This window comes from Anomaloglossus baeobatrachus, chromosome 9 (genome assembly GCF_048569485.1).
Source record: "Anomaloglossus baeobatrachus isolate aAnoBae1 chromosome 9, aAnoBae1.hap1, whole genome shotgun sequence".
Lineage (NCBI taxonomy): Eukaryota > Metazoa > Chordata > Amphibia > Anura > Aromobatidae > Anomaloglossus > Anomaloglossus baeobatrachus.
Genome location: NC_134361.1, coordinates 25675787 through 25697649, shown reverse-complemented (window position 1 = coordinate 25697649; position 21863 = coordinate 25675787). Strand labels below are relative to the sequence as shown.

At 42.3% G+C, this 21863-nt stretch overlaps 1 protein-coding gene across 1 annotated transcript in view; it reads left to right on the top strand.

Moving 5' to 3' along the window:
* LOC142251747 (uncharacterized) overlaps positions 1–18521 on the top strand; it is a 44257-nt gene extending 25736 nt beyond the window's left edge. The window contains exons 3-7 of the mRNA XM_075324797.1: positions 3802–5805; positions 5983–10179; positions 11280–12650; positions 14468–14568; positions 18443–18521. Of these exons, the coding sequence (XP_075180912.1) occupies positions 3802–5805; positions 5983–10179; positions 11280–12650; positions 14468–14568; positions 18443–18505 (7736 nt within the window). The 3' untranslated portion in view covers positions 18506–18521. The remainder of the gene's footprint in view (positions 1–3801; positions 5806–5982; positions 10180–11279; positions 12651–14467; positions 14569–18442) is intronic.
* Positions 18522–21863: the final 3342 nt, after the last annotated feature.

Sequence of the window (21863 nt, the reverse complement as noted above, 5' to 3'; positions counted from 1 at the left end):
AATCCTGATCAGGAGCAGCAGCCCAGTTACCTCCTCGATCACTATTCCTACTATTTCTTCTTTCTTCCTCATTTTTAGAATTCCCACTACATTGCTACTACAATTTTTTAGCATTTTTGTAGCTCTGATTGTACAGTTTCAATATAAACCACTCTAAGGTTCTTATGTGATTAGCTTTATAATACAGAGATAGGCTATGTGCGCACGTTGCGTACTAGCCCTGCAGAAATTTCTGCAGCGATCTGAAGAGCACATGTGCGCTTTAAATCGCTACAGAAATGTCCGTAGTGAAAAAAAAAAAAGCCGATTCCATGCGCTCTGCCTGCAGCTCCTGCCATAGACAGAACAGGAGCTGCCGGCAAAGCGCACGGAAGAAGTGACATGTCACTTCTTAGAACGCAGCGCTTCGGCAGTAGCCGAAGCGCTGCGCTCTAAAACGCCACGTGCGCACGGCCCCTGCACAATCTCCATAGACTGTGCAGGGGACGCAGGACGCATGCAGTTACGCTGCGCTACAAAGCGCAGCGTAACTGCATGTATTTACGCAACGTGCGCACATAGCCTTATAATGACTGTGTTGTTTTTAGTTTGGTAGTTACACGTGTTCACATGTGCTAGTTCTTCTGTGTAGTTTAAAGCTATTTTTTTTAAAAGGGATCCTGTCAGGTGCAATATGCACCCAGAACCAAGAGCAGTTCTGGGTGTATATTGCTAATCTCTGCCTAACCGTCCCTGTATCTAGTAGCATAGATAAAGATATCTTTAGAAAAAGTATTTCTAAAGATCGTTTCTTATATGCTAATGAAGCCTAAAACTAGTTGCAAGGGCGTGAGTTCCCTTGGCTAGCCGACCCCCTTAGCATGTTAGCAAGCCCCTGTGGGCATACTAACATGCTAATGAATTGGAAGCGATGCCGCACATACCTGACTCTTTATAACAGGCTGGCTTAGGAGTGATGCACACTGCGTATGATGAGGAGTACCCTGGACTTCCGATCATGCACACTAAATCAGTGAGGTACAGTGTGCATGACCGGAAGTCCTGGGGACTCTGGATCATGCGCAGTGTGCATCAATCCTCCGCCGGCCGCCATGAGGACTGAGGTATAATGGGTACAGAACATTTTGGATCAGTTCACATTTATACTGTGCTTTATGCTGAGCACCTACATTTCCATTTACAGCTCATGATTCAGGGGAAACCCCTAAAGGATCTATTCAATAAGGCAGCAGAGTTACTCCAGACTCCGTTTAGCCTCTGTTCAGCGATGTCCATTTTTCGAAGGTGCAGAGGCCTTTTGTGCAGACCTAAAAAGACGCTTAAAAAATGGAAACTGCCAGATCCCAGTTCATTATAGTAAATGTTTTAATTGGGAATTTTATCTCAATCATGTTTTCCAGAGATTTACATGTATTCCCTGGTGTAAGTGCTCAGTGTAGAGCGCAGGATAAACGTGCACCACACCATACTGCGATCTTTTCGAAGGCAGAATACACAATTAAACAACAGTTGAAGAATTGGCTTTAGTTATTTTTTTATGTCGTTCACTTTACGGTATGAGGGATAAGGCAGGTCCTCAGGTCACCTTAAAGTGATACCAGATTTATATAGTTTTTTTAGGTTTGGCTAAAACGATATTTTACAAAATTAAGAATTTTAACATCATCCAATTTTGAAGGTTAAATTTTTTTTTATATTTTTCTGTTGAAAGAGTGAAGTGGGACATTTTTCGGGATGAATTGGAGTTTTTATTGGCACCATTTTGGGCACATAATATTTTTTTATTGCTTTCTATTCTGTATTTTGTGAGGCAAAATCAAGAAGAAACAGTAATTCAGGTTGTTTTATTTAACGCCATTCACCGTGTCATAAAAGTGACAAGACAGCTTTATTCTTTGGACTAGTACAATTACAACGATACTACATTTATATCTTTTTATGTTTTGCCACTTTTACACCATAAAAACTATTTTACATAAATGAGTTTTCTTCAGTTTGCGGGACTCGGTGAGTTTCGGGATTGGGAGGATAGAGGAATAACTAATATGAGTGACTTGGTGCATAATAATGTTTTTCACTTCTTTGCTCAATTGCAAATAACATGTGAGCTGCCACACTCCAAATTCTTTAAGTATCTACAGATGCAACATGCATTCCATTCCCAGTTTCCACACGAAGAAACTACGGTAGGTTTTCTTCCCTTCCGATCATTGGTATTAATCGATCTCAGGGGCACGAGGGATTGCTGTCTACCCTGTACTCTTCCATCATTCAAAGCAGCCAAAGCACATAGTAACCTCCTTTCGGCCCTGGACAGGTGGAAATGAAACATGCCTATAATTAATGACATTATCAGTAGTGATATTGTTGAATCACTCTCGTTTCACACTCACACACTCTCATCTCGTCACCTCTGAGGGACCTGACTGGGTCTTGAACCTCTTGCTTTACATGTCCTTGAAAAGTCATTGATATCTTACACGAAAAAGTAAGAGTCCAGTTTATGTTGTATTGTTCTGTTTCTTTATAGGTTATGGAAGTTATGATGTTACAAAACATAGATCTCTTGATATGATTAGGGATGATCGAATACCTTAAATATTCGGTTTCGCGAATATTTTCCGAATAGGTCACCATTATTCGAATATTTGCGAATATTCGATGCGCAATGTAAGTTTATGAGAAACCCGAATACCAACTATTCGGAACTATTCGGGCTTCCCATAGATTTACATTGCGCATCGGCTATTTGCATAGCGGCGACCTATTCAGAAAATATTCGCGAAGCCGAATATTTAAGGTATTCGATCATCCCTATTATGTCTGCATTAAGCTACGTTTGTTACAGTATGGACAAAATATGTGTAACTCATTGGGATTCATATCCAATTTGTAATCCTTGCTATTTACTGTTTTATTTGTTTTATAATATGTGCATCCTTCAATGAACCGAGTTTAAAAAACTCCACTATTTTACAGAAAAAAAATAGCTTTTGCATTTCTATATTCTAAGAGCTATTGCTTTTTTATTATGTTGCTAATGGAGCTGCACGGCAGCTTGTTTTTTGTGCAACAAGATGATATTTTCAGCGATAACATTTTTGTTTACATATCAATTTTTGATCGTGTTTTATTCCACTTTTCTTCAGCAGTATGAAGAAAAGACAGGTTTTGCTATGTTGTTTTTTGGTTTTTTTTACGGTGTTGGCTGACGGGATTAACTAGTGTGATAGATTTATCAGTTAGGTTATTTCAGACATTGGGATACCAAATATGTGCACTTTTTTTTCTGTATTTTTGTTTTCAGATAAATATACGTATTTATTGGTATATTTTTATTTTTTATTTTCTGACTTTTTGAAAACATTTTACAATTTTATTTACTTTTTTTTTACTTTTTTACTTAGTCCCTTCATAGGACATTAACTGTTATTAGTCTGATTGCTGGTATAATGTATTGCAATGAACCAGCATTGCAAGCCTCTCCGGTCACGCTCCTGGCATGGTCTAAAGAGCTTACCGTAGCTGGTTGATCTGGAGGTCGTCATCATGACCTCGGGTTGCCATGGCGATGATTACTCCAACACATTAAGACATTACAGTGAAAAGATTACTTCTGGTGATTGGTAAATATCCGTAAAAATGTTATTGCTTTTTAGTAAAATAAGTAAATTAAAAAAAAAATCTATAATTTGCTGCTATATCCTGCACTATACAATAAAAGAGAAACTAAAAATAATAGTAATTAAATATATGAAATTCATACATTTCTAATCCTGGCATTTTTTCATTATTTTACAGAATGTTTAACAACAGCACAAACTGACAAATTAAAATTGGTAAATATGGAAGGACCAACATCATTAGTGACTACCTCAAAGGGGAAGACAACCAAAGATGTGACTAATAGTGCAACAATATCTTATACAGGAGTAACAATGCTGTCAACAATACATACTACAATGGAAGTCATAACAGATACTTTAAAGGTAACAACTAAAGGAGGTACAACAGCATCTCCTGAAAGTACAGGAGCAGTAACCACAAAGGTAACAACTAAAGGAGGTACAACGGTATCTTCTGAAAGTACACGAGCAAAAACCACAATGGTTACAACTAAAGGAGGTACAACGGCATCTCCTAAAATTACAGAAGCAATAACCACAAAGGTAACAACTAAAGGAGGCACAACGGCATCTCCTGAAAGTACAGGAGCAATAACCACAAAGGTAACAACTAAAGGAGGTACAACAGCATCTTCTGAAAGTGCAGGAGCTGGAACCACAATTTTTACAACTAAAGGAGGTACAACGGCATCTCCTGAAAGTACAGGAGCAGTAACCACAAAGGTAACAACTAAAGGAGGTACAACGGTATCTTCTGAAAGTACACGAGCAAAAACCACAATGGTTACAACTAAAGGAGGTACAACGGCATCTCCTAAATTTACAGAAGCAATAACCACAAAGGTAACAACTAAAGGAGGTACAACGGCATCTCCTGAAAGTACAGGAGCAATAACCACAAAGATAACAACTAAAGGAGGTACAACAGCATCTTCTGAAAGTGCAGGAGCTGGAACCACAATTTTTACAACTAAAGGAGGTACAACGGCATCTCCTGAAAGTACAGGAGCAGTAACCACAAAGGTAACAACTAAAGGAGGTACAACGGTATCTTCTGAAAGTACACGAGCAAAAACCACAATGGTTACAACTAAAGGAGGTACAACGGCATCTCCTAAAATTACAGAAGCAATAACCACAAAGGTAACAACTAAAGGAGGTACAACGGCATCTCCTGAAAGTACAGGAGCAATAACCACAAAGGTAACAACTAAAGGAGGTACAACAGCATCTTCTGAAAGTGCAGGAGCTGGAACCACAATTTTTACAACTAAAGGAGGTACAACGGCATCTCCTGAAAGTACAGGAGCAATAACCACAAAGGTAACAACTAAAGGGGGTACAACGGCATCTTCTGAAAGTACAGGAGCTGGAACCACAAAGGTAACAACTAAAGGAAGCACAACGGCATCTCCTGAAAGTACAGGAGCTGGAACCACAATGGTTACAACTAAAGGAGGTACAACGGCATCTCCTGAAAGTACTGGAGCAATAACCACAAAGGTAACAACTGAAGTAGGTACAACGGCATCTTCTGAAATTACAGGAGCTGGAACCACAATGGTTACAACTAAAGGAGGTACAACGTCATCTCCTGAAAGTACAGGAGCAATAACCACAAAGGTAACAACTAAAGGAGGTACAACGGCATCTCCTGAAAATTCAGGAGCAATAACCACAAAGGTAACAACTAAAGGAGGTACAACGGCATCTTCTGAAAGTACAGGAGCTGGAACCACAAAAGTAACAACTAAAGGAGGCACAACGGCATCTCCTGAAAGTACAGGAGCAATAACCACAAAAGTAACAACTAAAGGAGGTACAACGGCATCTCCTGAAAGTACAGGAGCAATAACCACAAAGGTAACAACTAAAGGAGGTACAACGGCATCTCCTGAAAATTCAGGAGCAATAACCACAAAGGTAACAACTAAAGGAGGTACAACGGCATCTTCTGAAAGTACAGGAGTTGGAACCACAAAGGTAACAATTAAAGGAGGTACAACGGCATCTTCTGAAAGTACAGGAGCTGGAACCACAATGGCTACAACTAAAGGAGGTACAACGGCATCTCCTGAAAGTACAGGAGCAATAACCACAAAAGTAACAACTAAAGGAGGTACAACGGCATCTCCTGAAAGCACTGGAGCAATAACGACAAAGGTAACAACTGAAGTAGGTACAATGGCATCTTTTGAAAGTACAGGAGCTGGAACCACCATGGTTACAACTAAAGGAGGTACCACATCATCTCCTGAAAGTACAGGATCAATAACCACAAAGGTAACAACTAAAGGAGGTACAACGGCATCTTCTGAAAGTACAGGAGCTGGAACCAATATGGTTACAACTAAAGGAGGTACAACGGCATCTCCTGAAAGTACAGGAGCAATAACCACAAAGGTAACAAATAAAGTAGGTACAACGGCATCTTCTGAAAGTACAGGAGCAATAACCACAAAGGTAACAACTAAAGGAGGTACAACAGCATCTTCTGAAAGTGCAGGAGCTGGAACCACAATTTTTACAACTAAAGGAGGTACAACGGCATCTTCTGAAAGTACAGGAGCTGGAACCAATATGGTTACAACTAAAGGAGGTACAACGGCATCTCCTGAAAGTACAGGAGCAATAACCACAAAGGTAACAAATAAAGTAGGTACAACGGCATCTTCTGAAAGTACAGTAGCTGGAACCAGAATGGTAACAACTAAAGGAGGTACAACATCATCTCCTGAAAGTACAGGAGCAATAACCACAAAGGTAACAACTAAAGGAGGTACAACAGCATCTTCTGAAAGTGCAGGAGCTGGAACCACAATTTTTACAACTAAAGGAGGTACAACGGCATCTCCTGAAAGTACAGGAGCAATAACCACAAAGGTAACAACTAAAGGAGGTACAACGGCATCTTCTGAAAGTACAGGAGCAATAACCACAAAGGTAACAACTAAAGGAGGTACAACGGCATCTCCTGAAAATTCAGGAGCAATAACCACAAAGGTAACAACTAAAGGAGGTACAACGGCATCATCTGAAAGTACAGGAGCTGGAACCACAAAGGTAACAACTAAAGGAGGCACAACGGCATCTCCTGAAAGTACAGGAGCAATAACCACAAAAGTGACAACTAAAGGAGGTACAACGGCATCTTCTGAAAGTACAGGAGCTGGAACCACAAAGGTAACTACTAAAGGAGGCACAACGGCATCTCCTGAAAGTACAGGAGCAATAACCACAAAGGTAACAACTAAAGGAGGTACAACGGCATCTTCTGAAAGTACAGGAGCAGGAACCACAATGGTTACAACTAAAGGAGGTACAACGACATCTCCTGAAAGTACAGGAGCAATAACCACAAAAGTAACAACTGAAGGAGGTACAACAGCATCTCCTGAAAGTACCGGAGCAATAACCACAAAGGTAACAACTAAAGGAGGTACAACAGCATCTTCTGAAAGTGCAGGAGCTGGACCTACAATTTCTACAACTAAAGGATGTACAACCGCATCTCCTGAAAGTACTGGAGCAATAACCACAAAGGTAACAAGTAAAGGAGGTATAACGGCATCTTCTGAAAGTACAGGAGCAGAAACTACAAAACTAACAACAAAAGGAGGTACAACAGCATCTCCTGAAAGTACAGGAGCAATTACCACAATGTTTACAACTAAGGGAGGCACAACGGCATCTCCTGAAAGTACAGTAGCTGGAACCACAATAGTTACAACTAAAGAAGGTACAACAGCATCTTCTGAAAGTACAGGAGCAATAACCACAAAGGTAACAACTAAAAGAGGTACAACAGCATCTTCTGAAAGAACAGGAGCAGAAACTACAAAACTAACAACAAAAGGAGGTACAACATCTTCTGAAAGTACAGGAGCAATTACCACAATGTTTACAACTAAGGGAGGCACAACGGCATCTCCTGAAAGTACAGGAGCTGGAACCACAGTGGTTACAACTAAAGGAGGTACAACAGCATCTTCTGAAAGTACAGGAGCAGAAACTACAAAACTAACAACAAAAGGAGGTACAACATCTCCTGAAAGTACAGGAGCAATTACCACAATGTTTACAAGTAAGGAAGGCAAAACGGCATCTCCTGAAAGTACAAGAGCTGGAACCACAATAGTTACAACTAAAGGAGGTACAGCAGCATCTTCTGACAGTACAGCAGTGGAAACTACAAAGCTAACAACTAAAGGAGGTACAACTTCATCTTCTGAAAGTACAGTATCTGAAACCACAATGGTTACAACTAAAGGAGGTACAACTGCATCTTCTGAAAGTATAGGAGCAAAAACTACAAAGCTAACAACTAAAGAAGGTACAACTGAAAGTAAAGGAGTAATAACCACAATGGTTACAATTAATGAAACTACAACAGCATCTCCTGAAAGCACAGGAGCTGGAACCAGAATAGTTACCACTAAAGGAGGAACAACAGCATCTCCTGAAAGTACAGGAGCAGAAACTACAATGGTTACAACTAGAGGAGGTAGAACAGCATCTCCTGAAAGTACAGGAGCTGAAACTACAGCAGTTACAACTAAAGGAGGTACAACGGCATCTTCTGAAAGTACAGGACCTGGAACCACAATCTTTAAATCTAAAGGAGGTACAACGGCATCTTCCGAAAGTACAGGAGCAGAAATGACAATGATTACTACTAAAGGAGGTATAATGGCATCTTCTGAAAGTACAGGAGCAAAAACCACAATGATTACAACTAAAGGAGGTACAACGGCATCTTCTCAAAGTACAGGAGTGGAAACTACATTAGTTACTACTAAAGGAGCTACAGCAGCATCTTCTGAAAGTACAGAATCTGGAACCACAATACTTACAACTAAAGAAGGTACAACAGCATCTTCTGAAAGTCCAGGAGCTAAAACCACAATGATTACAACTAAAAGAGGTACAGCGGCATCTTCTGAAAGTATAGTAGAAGACACCACATTAGTTACAACTAAAGGAGGTACAACGGCATCTTCTGAAAGCACAGGAGCGGAAACTACAATGGTTACAACCATAGGAGGTACAACAGCATCTTCTGAAAGTACAGGAGCAGAAACTACAATTGTTACAACTAAAGGAGTTATAACGACACCTTTTGAAAGTACAGGAGGAGACTCCACATTATTTACTACTAAAGGAGGCACAACAGCATCTTCTGAAAGTACCGGACCTGAAACCACAATGGTTACAACTAAAGAAGGTACAACAGCATCTGCTGAAAGTACAGGAGCAGAAACTACAAAGCTAACAACTAAAGGAGGTACGACATCATCTTCTGAAAGTACAGGAGCAGAAAACCCAATGGTCACAACTAAAGGAGGTACAACTGCATCTCCTGAAAGTACAGGAGATGGAACCACAATGGCTAGAACCAAAGGAGGTACAACAGCATCTTCTGAAAGTACAGGAGCAGAAATGACAATGATTACTACTAAAGGAGGTACAACGGCATCTTCCGAAAGTACAGGAGCAGAAACCACAATGATTCCAACTAAAGGAGGTACAACGGCATCTTCTCAAAGTACAGGAGTGGAAACTACATTAGTTACAACTAAAGGAGCTACAGCGGCATCTTCTGAAAGTACAGAATCTGGAACCACAATACTTACAACTAAAGAAGTTACAACGGCATCTTCTGAAAGTACAGGAGCTAAAACCACAATGATGACAACTAAAGGAGGTACAACGGCATCTCCTGAAAGTATAGTAGCAGACACCACATTAGTTACAACTAAAGGAGGTACAACGGCATCTTCTGAAAGTGCAGGAGCAGAAACTACAATTGTTACAACTAAAGGAGGTACAACGGTGTCTTCTGAGAGTACAGGAGCGGAAACTGTAATGGCTACAACTAAAGGAGGTACAACGGCATCTTCTGAAAGTACAGGAGCAGACACCACATTAATTTCAACTAAAGGAGGTACAACGGCATCATTTGAAAGTACAGGAGGAGACACCACATTATTTACAACTAAAGGAGGTACAACAGCATATTCTAAAAATACAGGAGCAGAAACTACAATCATTACAACTAAAGGAGGTACAACGGCATCTTCTGAAAGTACAGGATCCGGAACCACATTAGCTACAACTAAAGGTGGTACACCATCATCTTCTATGAGTACCGGAGCAGAAACCACAAAGATTACAACAAAAGGAGGTACAACGACATCTTCTGAAAGTAAAGGAGTGGAATCTACAATGGTAACAACTAAAGTAGGTACAACAGCATCTTCTGAAAGTACAGGAGCAGAAGCTAGTAAGCTTTCAACTATAGGAGGCACAATGGCATCTTCTGAAGGTACCGGAGTGGAAACTACAAAAGTTAAAATTACAACAAAAGAAGGTACAACTATTTCTCTGGAAAGTACAGCTGTGGAAACTACAAAGACTACAATTACAACTAATGACGTTTTAACCACATCTTTTGAAACTGCCGGAGTCGAAAGTACAAAGATTACAGCAAAGGAAGGTACAACCAGATCTTCTGAAAGTACTAGAGTGGAGACCACAAACGTTGAAACTCAAGGTACAATCACATCTGCTGAAGGTGTACAAGGATCATCAGTAAAGTTTACTACTGTAGGTCTTACAGATAATACAAGTGGGGTATCTATAAAAGTTAAGGTACCGTCACACTAAGCAACTTACCAGCGATCCCAACAACGATAGGGATCGCTGGTAAGTTGCTAGGAGGTTGCTGGTGAGATGTCACACTGCGACGCTCCAGCGATCCCACCAGCAACCTGACCTGGCAGGGATCGCTGGAGCGTCGCTACACAAGTTGCTGGTGAGCTCACCAGCAACCAGTGACCAGCCCCCAGCGCCGCGTGGAAGATGCTGCGCTTGGTAACTAAGGTAAATATCGGGTAACCAACCCGATATTTACCTTGGTTACCACCGCACGGAGCTACACGTGCAGAGAGCAGGGAGCAGCGCACACTGAGCGCTGGCTCCTTGCTCTCCTAGTTACAGCACACATCGGGTTAATTACCCGATGTATGCTGCAGCTAAATGTGCACAGAGCAGGGAGCAGCGCACACTGCTTAGCGCTGGCTCCTTGCTCTCCTAGTTACAGCACACATCGGGTTAATTAACCCGATGTGTGCTGCAGCTAAATGTGCACAGAGCAGGGAGCAGCGCACAATGCTTAGCGCTGGCTCCTTGCTCTCCTAGTTACAGCACACATCGGGTTAATTAACCCGATGTGTGCTGCAGCTACATGTGCACAGAGCAGGAGCCGGCACTGACAGTGAGAGTGGAGGAGGCTGGTATCGAAGGTAAATATCGGGTAACCAAGGACAGGGCTTCTTGGTTACCCGATGTTTACATTGGTTACCAGCCTCAGCAGAAGCCGGCTCCTGCTGCCTGCACATTTAGTTGTTGCTGTCTCGCTGTCACACACAGCGATCTGTGCTTCACAGCAGGACAGCAACAACTAAAAAATGGCCCAGGACATTCAGCAACAACCAACAACCTCACAGCAGGGGCCAGGTTGTTGCTGGATGTCACACACAGCAACATCGCTAGCAACGTCACAAAAGTTGTTCGTTAGCAGCGATGTTGCTAGCGATGTTGCTTAGTGTGACGGGGCCTTAAGTACAATAATGACTATATCTGATAAAACAGCTGTTACTACTATAATATCTGAGGGAACCCCTAATGTCCCTATCACAATAGATAGAACATTAAGTAAAGGTGCCACAACACCAACCTCAGATGTCTCAACAAAGGCAACAATAGGAGCTACAACAAAGTTGTCTCCAGATGTTATGTTAGAGGCATCCACAAGAGATGTTACAACATCATCCACTGCAGCAATGTCAGTCGGAACTACAGTCATAACCACAAATGGTCAACTAACCACAGCTCTTGCAGAAACGACTGTCGCAAAATCTACACAAGAGCTAACAACAACAATTACAGCAGACACTACAAAATTAGAAACAGCCTCTGTTACAGAGATTATAAAAAAGTCAACAACAGGTGGCGCTATTTCTCCAGTTACAGAAAACGCTATAACATCAAATGCAGAAGCAACGGTAAAATCTTCAGAAAGTTCTCCAATACCTACAGGAGGTACAACAGACGTACATGTGCTTCCAGAAACATTGACTACAAAGGATTCAACAGAGTCATCTACGCTAGGAACAGGACTATCAACTGCAGTATCTGGACAGGGTACCACAGCAATAATTACAAGTTCAACTTTAGAAGACCAGTCAACAGTTGCAAGTACAAAATTGAGCAGTGAAAGTATAAAAGTAATGACTTCTGCAATGACACGAGGTACCGCAGGGTCAACTACAGTATTCACAACCGAAGGTACAAAAGTAGCACCAAGAGAAGACACTACGAAGGAATCATCATCAACAAAGTCAGATAGTATCATGGCATCATCTACAACTGGCCCAGCAATAGCCTCTACCGGTATTACAATGGCAAAAATAACCAAAGAATCCGGAACAGCAACTTCAGCCAGATCTGTTTTGTCAACCACAGGAAATACTATGAAACCTGGTGAAGGAACATCATCAACTTTTACAACCATAACTTCTGAGATACTTCATGCTGTGAATCTAGAAGCTTTAACAACCATACAAAATGCAATCAGTGCTACCAGCATACAGCCAACAGAACCAATTTCTAAAGGTTCCACTGCAATTATATCAGAAAGCACAACAGTGTCATCATCTGGACTTACAGTGGTATCAACCGCGAAAGGTATGACAAAATATACAACAGTACTAAGTACGAAGGATATTACATCTACAATGGGAGAAGATACAACAAGGCCAAATGATGTAACAGTGTCCATGAGCAATGGAACAACAGAAGAAGCCTTCACAGCGGATACAAACTCCTCGCTAAATCCTTCTCTTATCTCATTCATTGAAAACTGTACTGGACCAGGGCCTTGCATTATCCCTTTATTTGACATACCATTAAAGACCAATATTGAAACCACAAAGAAAAAATCAAGAGATGGAAATGTTGCAGGTAAAGTAAAAGTGTTTTTCTCCATCTAGTTATGCCAAGAATGCATGGCAAGGCTGGTCTCAGATGGCCGTAGTCTGGTCAGGCTTCCATTGCTCCTTGTAGATCACACCAGTATAGGATTCCACATTGTTCTATCTCTGTATGATGGAAACTTGAGAGACTCAGTAACCGGTAATGGCTCCGATGCCTTCTTAGTGAAGAGTTTTCTGCAATACTTAAAAATGCTACTGTGCATGCGCTGGAATTAATGTCTATGACGGTGACAAAGGGAGGAAGGTCAGGCAGACATACAGGGGCGGGAATAGATCGCAAGAGCCAACACACATACTGTATTCCCTTCCCGTTGCACCTGTCAATCAAATAGCAGAGTGCTGCTGGAACTTTATTTGGACATATTTCTGAAATAAAACATCCAATCTCTGAACAAAAGATATGCCTAGATTCAGCATCCTAGTGTCAGTATAGCACTGGCTTTACATTATAGATGAAAATCCTGCTATTTGGCTCCCTTTAAGAAAGGATCAGTTAATCAGCAGATCATTATGGAATAATGAAGTCCTTCTGTAAAAACAGAAGTTGAAATATAGCTATGAACAAAGCCTTATGCCAAAATCTCAGGTTATATTTTGCCAAATCCCTTTGTATTACTTGGCAAATAAAGAGTTTTTCATGAGTAGAGCTGTGAGAATTGATTCCACCCAAATCAAATTTGTTTGCCACTTTTAGAAACTCATTAAACCTAGCGAATTTGAAAAACCTGCACTTTGCGAAAATCAACTAAAACGACCTTCATTTTAGGCCTAAAACACACTTCCGCAAAAAACGTACGTGTCTCACGGTCCGTTTTTTCGGGTCCGTGTTCCGTTTTTTAGGGGCGTTTCTCCGGTACGTATGGCATCCGTGTGATGGCGTATGCGAGCCGTGTGTGCATGTGGAATGTCTGTATTGACATAAAATACGTACGTGTGCTGTCCGTGTGCTGTCCATTTTTAAAGGTCCGCATTCTTACCCAATTAACGATTTTAATCATTCATCATGAGATCCTGGTGTTGTTGTTTGCTTTCAATTGACCTGATAGATTGGAAACAAGTGTTGCAGATTTTGTGATGAAAAACGGACACGGACGATACGTGCTGAACACGGACATACTCCGTGTGCGGTCTGTGCAGGCATGGACCCATAGACTAAAGTGGGTCCGTGCCTGCGTGCTGCCGGCCAAAAACGGACATGTCGTCCGTGTAGAAAAGCGCACACACGTACTTACGACACGGACACACGTTCCGTGTGATTTTACGTGTGTGTGCCATCTACCATTGAATAACATGGGTCTCCGTGTGTACGTGTCTCCAGTACGTGCAAATACGTACTGCACACGTACAAAAAAAACAGATGTGTGTTGCGGGTCATATCCTGTATAAAAGCAGAAGCAGAAAATGTAGCAGACATTTTGAGGTAAATCTGGATAGTGAGAGGACGTCAGAGCTCACAGTTTGGTCATAAAGATAGTAAGGTAAAGCAACAAACACTTGAGCAAGCTGTACAGATGGAATGTGACAGTTCAGCATCGCAGATGATTAATGTGTGAGCACAGGTGAACTGAATGATACATGTTTTTTTTCAGGACAATTGGAAACTTCTGATTAGTGACAAATTGATTTACCGCAAATCTAATTTCCTTGGAAAATATTGTGAAGACAGTGAAGTCGAATCTGGAAAGATTTACTCATCTTTGTTCATAACTTAATAAATAATTAGAATCTTTTAAATCATAGTTGTCATCTTGGTACATACATATTACTTTTTTTTTTTCTTTTTAGAGGAAGCACATCCACAAACCGATCTCATGCCTTGGAGTATCCTTCTTGTCGCACTGGCTACGGCCTGCGGGACAGTATTAGCCTGTCTTGTCTGTTTTGCGGTAAGTCTTAAGTCTTTATACAAAGTGGTGACATTTTTTCATCACTTTTAGGATTAATTAGGTCAATCATATAATCTATCCGTATGTGCCACAAAGGACGCACGGATGCATTATAGCCAGTGAGCCAGTGCATGTTGCCGATTTCTACACTTACGAGTAGTCTGTATGGATAAAAAAAGAAGCTGTCACGCGCTCACCATGATGAGGATGAGGTGGCACTGGCGAGCAGTTGGGATAGTGGACCCACTGGACCACAGGGGGAACCCAGACTTATCCTTTGGAGGGAGGAGGTTGACTAAGCACCCGCTGTGAGGCAGAATGCCAGGTGCCACTCCCAGGGTAGCAACCGGGACTCTGGAAGTTGAGCAGGACAGGGCGACAGCAGGATTGTGGGAACAGCCACCCATAGTAGCACAAGGGGCACAGTCCTAAAGGGGAACGAGCAAGACAGATATCAGCAGACAATGGACATCAGGCATGGGACATCCGGCAAGGGTCATCAGATGGCACTGGACATCAAGGAACGGGACATCCAGCACAGGTCATCAGGTGGCACTGGACATCAGGCACGGGTCATCTGCTGGAACAGGTCATCAGGCAGCCATGGGCGTCAGGCATAGATCACATAGGTCCAGAAGCTCAGGAACTCAGGCAAGAGCCGCAGCAGGGTGGTTCAGTCACAACAGACCTGAATCGCAGCAGGCATGGACCTCAGCAGAATGATGCCGACACAGCAGGTACTTCAAGACTTCTTGTTGAACATACAAACACTACTTAATTCACAAGATACAGCAGGACTTCGGGTACATCATATGGCAGGATAATAGGAAACACCACAACACTTCAAATACAAAACACACGGACTAGGCTGGAGTCTAAGAACATGCCGGTAACTGAATATGCTGGTCCGTGAAGACACTGAATATGCAGGATCCACTGTTAACCGGACTACAGACAAAGAAGCAGGCTCAGTCAGGTGACCGGACTCAGACAGTACACTGGGATACAGCAGCAGCGGACTCCAGCCCTACAGCAATACAAACACACAGTTCAACCATAAGAAATGTTATGCAATGCTCTGGCGCCTCCTATCTAGGGGAGGAGCCTTAAATAGCTGGTGCCTCCCACCGATAGGCTGGGGACACCTTAGCAAGGTGCGCACACCTCCCTATAAAAGAATAGGCAGCACAAACACACAGTTCAATTATAAGAAATGCTATGCAATGCTCTGGCGCCTCCTATCTAGGGGAGGAGCCTTACATAGATGGTGCCTCCCAGTGATAGGCTGGGGACACCTTAGTAAGGTGTGCACACCTCCCTGTAAAAGAATAGGAAATGTGCGGCCGCGCCCCCTAGACTGAAGAACAGTAAACCCCACACAACATGTGCAGAGCCTGCAGCCTAGGCGGGAGTAGAGCCAAAAATCACATGGGCATCCACGAGGGAACCGAGCCGGGGAATGCACTTACACATGGATGGCACAGAAGAGGGAAGCAGGTACACTGAGCAAGGTCGAAGAGGAGCACCGGCGTATTAGGGGAGCCGGCGCTACACCGACACTACTGTGACGCCCTGGCAAAACCAGGTTGTCACAGAGCCTGCATAAATCCACCAAAGTGCAGGTCATTCTCCTCCTTGGCACCAACACAGTCCCCACACAGATATACACCAGCCAATCAGGCCCTACTCACCCCCTCCTCAGGAAAATGGGAGGGGTCGAGGAGAGCTTGGGAAGTGACAAAGCAGAGTTTAGTTTCAGTTGAGCTGTAGTCAGTGAAGAGCTGACAGGAGGGAGTTGGAGCTCCCTGGAGAGGTTGGTAGTTGGGGTTGGAGCCCTAGACTACCAGACTAGGTGGCAGTGAGGGCCACAGGTACGGAGATCCGGTCACTGGGAACCTGAGGCCGACCGGGAAAGGGTTGTAGCCCGCCGATGCTGAGAGAGGGGATCCGGTTCGGGGGCTGTTCAAGCGGACTAGTCCAGACAAGAAAGAGACAGACAGAGAGTGTGGAAGAAAGGGCCCCTGGCTGTATATCTGGGTGTGGGACCCGAAGACACCCGCCAAAGGTGACCGGCCATTGGCAATTTGGTTTACAATACAGACTGTGTGTGGTGACTGACCATCCAAATCATCAGCAGCTCATCCAGCACCACGACAACCGGACTGTGAGTTTCCTGCTCCCTGCAATCCCTCACAATACCCTGTGACATAAATGCTGCTGTACATGTTACAGACCGCATCTTTGCCTCTCCTGTGCCTGAAGCCTGCTTCAGCATCTCTGGATCACAATTTATTATAAATTATATACTGTAATAAAAGTTACTGACAGATGTTATCTGCTGATGTCTGTTCAAGCCAGAAACTAGTACTAAACATAAGCAGCACACTGTAAGTGCCAAGACATATACAAACATATAATACAAGAAATTTAAACTGCATTAATGCTGTATAGTATTAAGGTTCTTTGTTCAAAATTGGCCATCAACTGCAGAAAGGTCACCTTGTCGCGGTGGATGGGCACACAAGAATTGGCCAATTTTGCCCAAAGAACAATACATTTTCAAAGCATATTCTATATAGCATTAATACAGCTTAAATTTCATGTATTGTATGTTTGCATATGTCTTGATGCTTACAGAGTGCTGCTGTATCCCCTTGTTTGTGTTTCGCGCAGTTTTAGCAGTTAGTACCTGTTCACACTTGCTCTTTTTGGATATGCAGGTTTTTTTTTTTTCGTCTGACTAGTTACAAGTGATGAGAGAATCAATTTAAAAATTGAATATGCCTGTTATCGCTGTTTTCCTAGGAAAATCTGATTAGCAGAAAAGTTAATATCCTAATATTTGATATGCCTTATTATACTGTAGGGTCTGGAGAGACCCCCCCAGGGCATAATAACATTATATTATAATGCAGATTCTTTCAGCCATCTTAATGGTAACTAGTAGAGCTGAGCAAATAAATTAGAGGGGAATTGAATTCTACTCAAATTTTACAACATTTAAATTAATTACAATGCCGATTTCTAGTAATTCACTTTTACGCTAATTAAGGAAAATAGTGGCAGCTGGCCACCATTTTCAGAGCCATAAAGGGTCATCAAGAGGTAAAAAATAAAATAAAAAAACTCTTATACTCATCCTACTGCTCACCTCTCAGGCCCTGCTGTTCTTCTCTGTCACCTGTCTAGTCTTCGTCACATCTTATGAAATCCCGGACCTCTCACAGTGAGTTGGAACTTCTAGTTCTGATAAGATCTCATCATAGAATTATAGAATGGTAGAGTTGGAACCTAAGATGGTTCCGTGCAAGCGCATGAAAAGGAGCATCATGACATGCACCGTGCCCTTGAACATGCATACTCAGAACTACCCCTCGGCTCATGAAAGTCGGAAGTCCCTGTGAGAGGTCCTAGGATGTCAGCACTCGTGGCAGGGATCAGAAGATACGATGTAAACCAGAAAGGTGATGGTGAGGAGCAGAGGGGCCTGAGAGGTGAGCTGTAAAATGAGTATAGGGTTTTTATTTTTTTTTTACCTTTTGATGGCCTTTTATGGCTCAGAAAAATGGTGGCCAGCTGCCACAAGTTCATATTTTGTAAAATTTTAGTAGAATTCAATTCTGTTCAAATTTACTTGCTCTTTTCTACTAGTTACCAAGATGTCTGACAGAAGTTGGATTATTCTGTATTCTTCCAGATGTACCATCACCTTGAACTTAATAGCTTGTGAATATCTATTTATTTCCGGATAGTGTCTCAGAAGTTGGAAAAGGGGCTCACTTCTCTGGAGGACCCATGATTATGATAAAAATTATAATATATAGTGTATTTGTGCTTCGTTGCATTATTAATTTACATTTTCATTTTCTTGCAGTTTATCCGCTATAAAAGACGATTCCGCCACACAATACCGATTTATGTTGTGCATGAAGCATGAGCTTTGTATCTCAGAGGACTGCAAAGATATGTCTGAATGTTAAACTTTCAAAGAAAATAAATATTTTGTTTATCAGCGTTTTTTATTTATCGCCTGCACTATGGTCTACAGATGTGTCAGAATTGAATTTATCATTTATCTTTCATGTTTCCGAAGAATACTACTGATGTTTGGTGATATCACCTCACGTATATTTGAATGACAAACTTATCTCTATCAGGCTGGTTTCAGACGTCCGTTTTTCAGGTACGTGTCACATCCGTTTTTAACATGGATACCACACGTACCCATGTTATTATTTGCTGCTACTCACACGGTCGTGTTTTCACACGGACCATGTGACCTCTCATGACCCTGCAAGCACACACGCAGACATGTCCGTTTTTTCTCTGGCAGCACAGGTGTCACATGGATCGCACACTGATGTGATCCGTGTGACATCAGTGTGACACATACCGGAGAAAACACGGGTCTTTTTAATAAAAATATTTTCCATGTTCACCTGTAACCAGCGGTGCTGTCTCCGGCTCTGCTGCCTCCCGCTCCTGAACCCCCGCTCATTATAGTCACAGAATATTCACTGCAGTGTGGAACTGGAAGCCGGAGCAGCGCTGGAGACTTCAGTGCCAGGGACCACATCGCTGGGTGAGTATAGAGCAGAGTGTGTGTGTGTGTGTGTGTGTATATGTGCTCAGGGTACATGTGTGTGTGTGTGTGTGTGTGTGTGTGTGTGTGTGTAGTGAGAACCTGGAAGCCGGAGTATCACGGGGACAGTATCGGGGACTCATCACTGTTCCCAATGAACTCTGATGAACCCGTGAAGCTGTAGCGCAGGTGTCACGGGGGTCATCAGGATGTCATCAGAGTTCAATGGGAACTCCGATGACCTCCTGGATGTCACTGTGCTTGCAGAATACTCACCTGTCCCCGGCGGTGCTGTAACCAGCGCTGTCCCCGCAATGCTCCGGCTTCCAGGTCCTGAGTGCGGTGAATAATCGATGAATATAATGAGCGGCGGTCAGGAACGGGACGCAGCAGAGCCAGAGAAAGCAGATAAATATGGAAAATCTTTTTATTTCACAGACCCGTGTTTTCTCCGGTATCTGTCACATGTATGCAAACATGGATGTGACACGTGTGACAAATGCGTGCCACAAGTGTGACCATAACCATGTGTGTGACATGTACCTGATTAATCACGGACATCTGAAACCGACCTCATATGTATAGATGTGTCCATTCTTAAGTTTTCTTATAATTTTATATTGTCATTCATGGCTTTATAAAGTAAGGTGTTTCTGACTAGTGATACAAAGGCTTGGTGGATAGCGATGTAGTCTTGCCTCACAGATCCAAAGCCAAATAGGGAACCTTTGCAGACACTGATCATGTTCTTCCCACTTTCCCATAAGTTGTTTTCTTCCAAAACATTCTTAAATAGGTTTTCCCAAGATTGAAAGTTACTCCAATCTCAGTAGGGATTAGAATTGTACTTGTCTCTCTCACGCAGTTCCAGTCTTCTAGGCCTCCATCAGTCTCCATCATCCAGCATGCAGCCGACATCGCCCTAAACTTCCATTCTGTGAGTGCCATCCAAATGTTCCCTAATCCCCCAAGTAATTGTGCGGTCAGTTCCAGTTGACTCCCTGATCCTCTTTTTTTCAGAACAAGGGACTCGAGAGGAACTAACTACGCTGTTATTTTAGTCAGGACATTTGGATGGCGCACACAGAAAGGAAGATGCCGGACAACACCGAATGCACCCATATGATGGAGTCTGATGGAGGCCGGGAAGACGGAATGACTCTTACCGAGTGATGCCTGCTGCTGTGTGGATTGTGGTAACCAGAGGCTGTGTCTAGGGCAGTTAAGAGAACTGGGTCTAGCATGTAGCTCAGGCACCTGCAGTACTCGATTGAGCACTGAGCATCCCAATGCTAGATCGAGTACCGAGCAGTGCCGAGCTTGCTCGCCTATCACTATTTATGATGTTTTCGACTTTAGACAATTTCTACTACAAGGATCTTTCGAACATATGCTGAAGACCGGCCAATAGATTGTTGGAGGACCAATGCAGCAAAAGTTCATTTTTCATACATCATCACTAGTGATGATCGAATACCTCAAATATTCAGCTTTGCGAATATTTGTCAAATAGGTCGCCGCTATTTGACTATTCCCGAATATTCGATGCGCAATGTAAGTCTATGGGAAACCCGAATAACAATTATTCGGAACTATTCGGGCTTCCCATAGACTTACGTTTCGCATCGAATATTCGCATAGCGGCGACCTATTCGTCGGATATTCGCGAAGCCGAATATTTGAGGTATTCGATCATCCCTAATCAGCACCATTACAGAAAAAAAACAAAGGATTACACTCTGCTTATTGATAGTGATGAGCAAATTTGCGCTGAAATTTGATTTGACTGTTATATTCAGGTTTAGCCAGGAAACTCGATTTGCATCCAATTTATTTTCTGGAAATCGAATGTGCATGAATATGTTGTTAAGTATCTCCAGATCCCGAGCATAATAAACATAGGTTAAAAATGAAAAATTACATACAGTATACTCTTCTCACCCCGTCCTCACTTGTCTCCAGTCTGGACTATACTCGGCTTTAATCGTCTCCTCCTGCTGTATCCTGGGTTTTTTTTGGTCCATGTGCATTGACTATGCTTCAATATGTAATAAGCTCATACAACACTTTTTGGCACTGTGATAGGTTTCTTCATTAAGTAGACCTGTCTGAGCCTCAAATGACGTCAGGGCGATTTCATGACATTTTGAGAAGTAGACAACATTGAGGGGACAAAGAAGTCAGGGCATGGTGTAAGAAGACTGCAGTGGAGGGAGCGATGAAGAGGGGCTCTACGGGTGAGGACTAGGGTGGGGAGAGTATATACTGTATAGATTTTTTTATGCTCTGGGTATGTATAGGTGATGTGTTTTATTGCAGCTTTACCACATTCATGTAAATGCAGTTGACTATGGCCAAAAGTGCAAATATTTAAAAAAAAAAGGAAATTACACTAATAAAACAACTTTTACAGTCTTTACCTTGTGGTTCATGCAAAACTATGTGCGATATTTATATACAAAGAATGGAAATAAGTGAGGAGGACATATATATTTATGAGCAAGGAAATACTACCGAAGGCAAGATAATTGGTGAAATAATTTAGTGCAATACCCCATATAGACACTAGAGGGAGATGTGCGCTATCTGATATTCTGAGCGTTTGGATAGCATCTTCACATATATTGCATGTTTTATATCTGTCATCAACATGTTTTCGTTCAATATTCATCACATTTTAATTTTTAATACCTCAAAAACAGGCTTGTTTCTG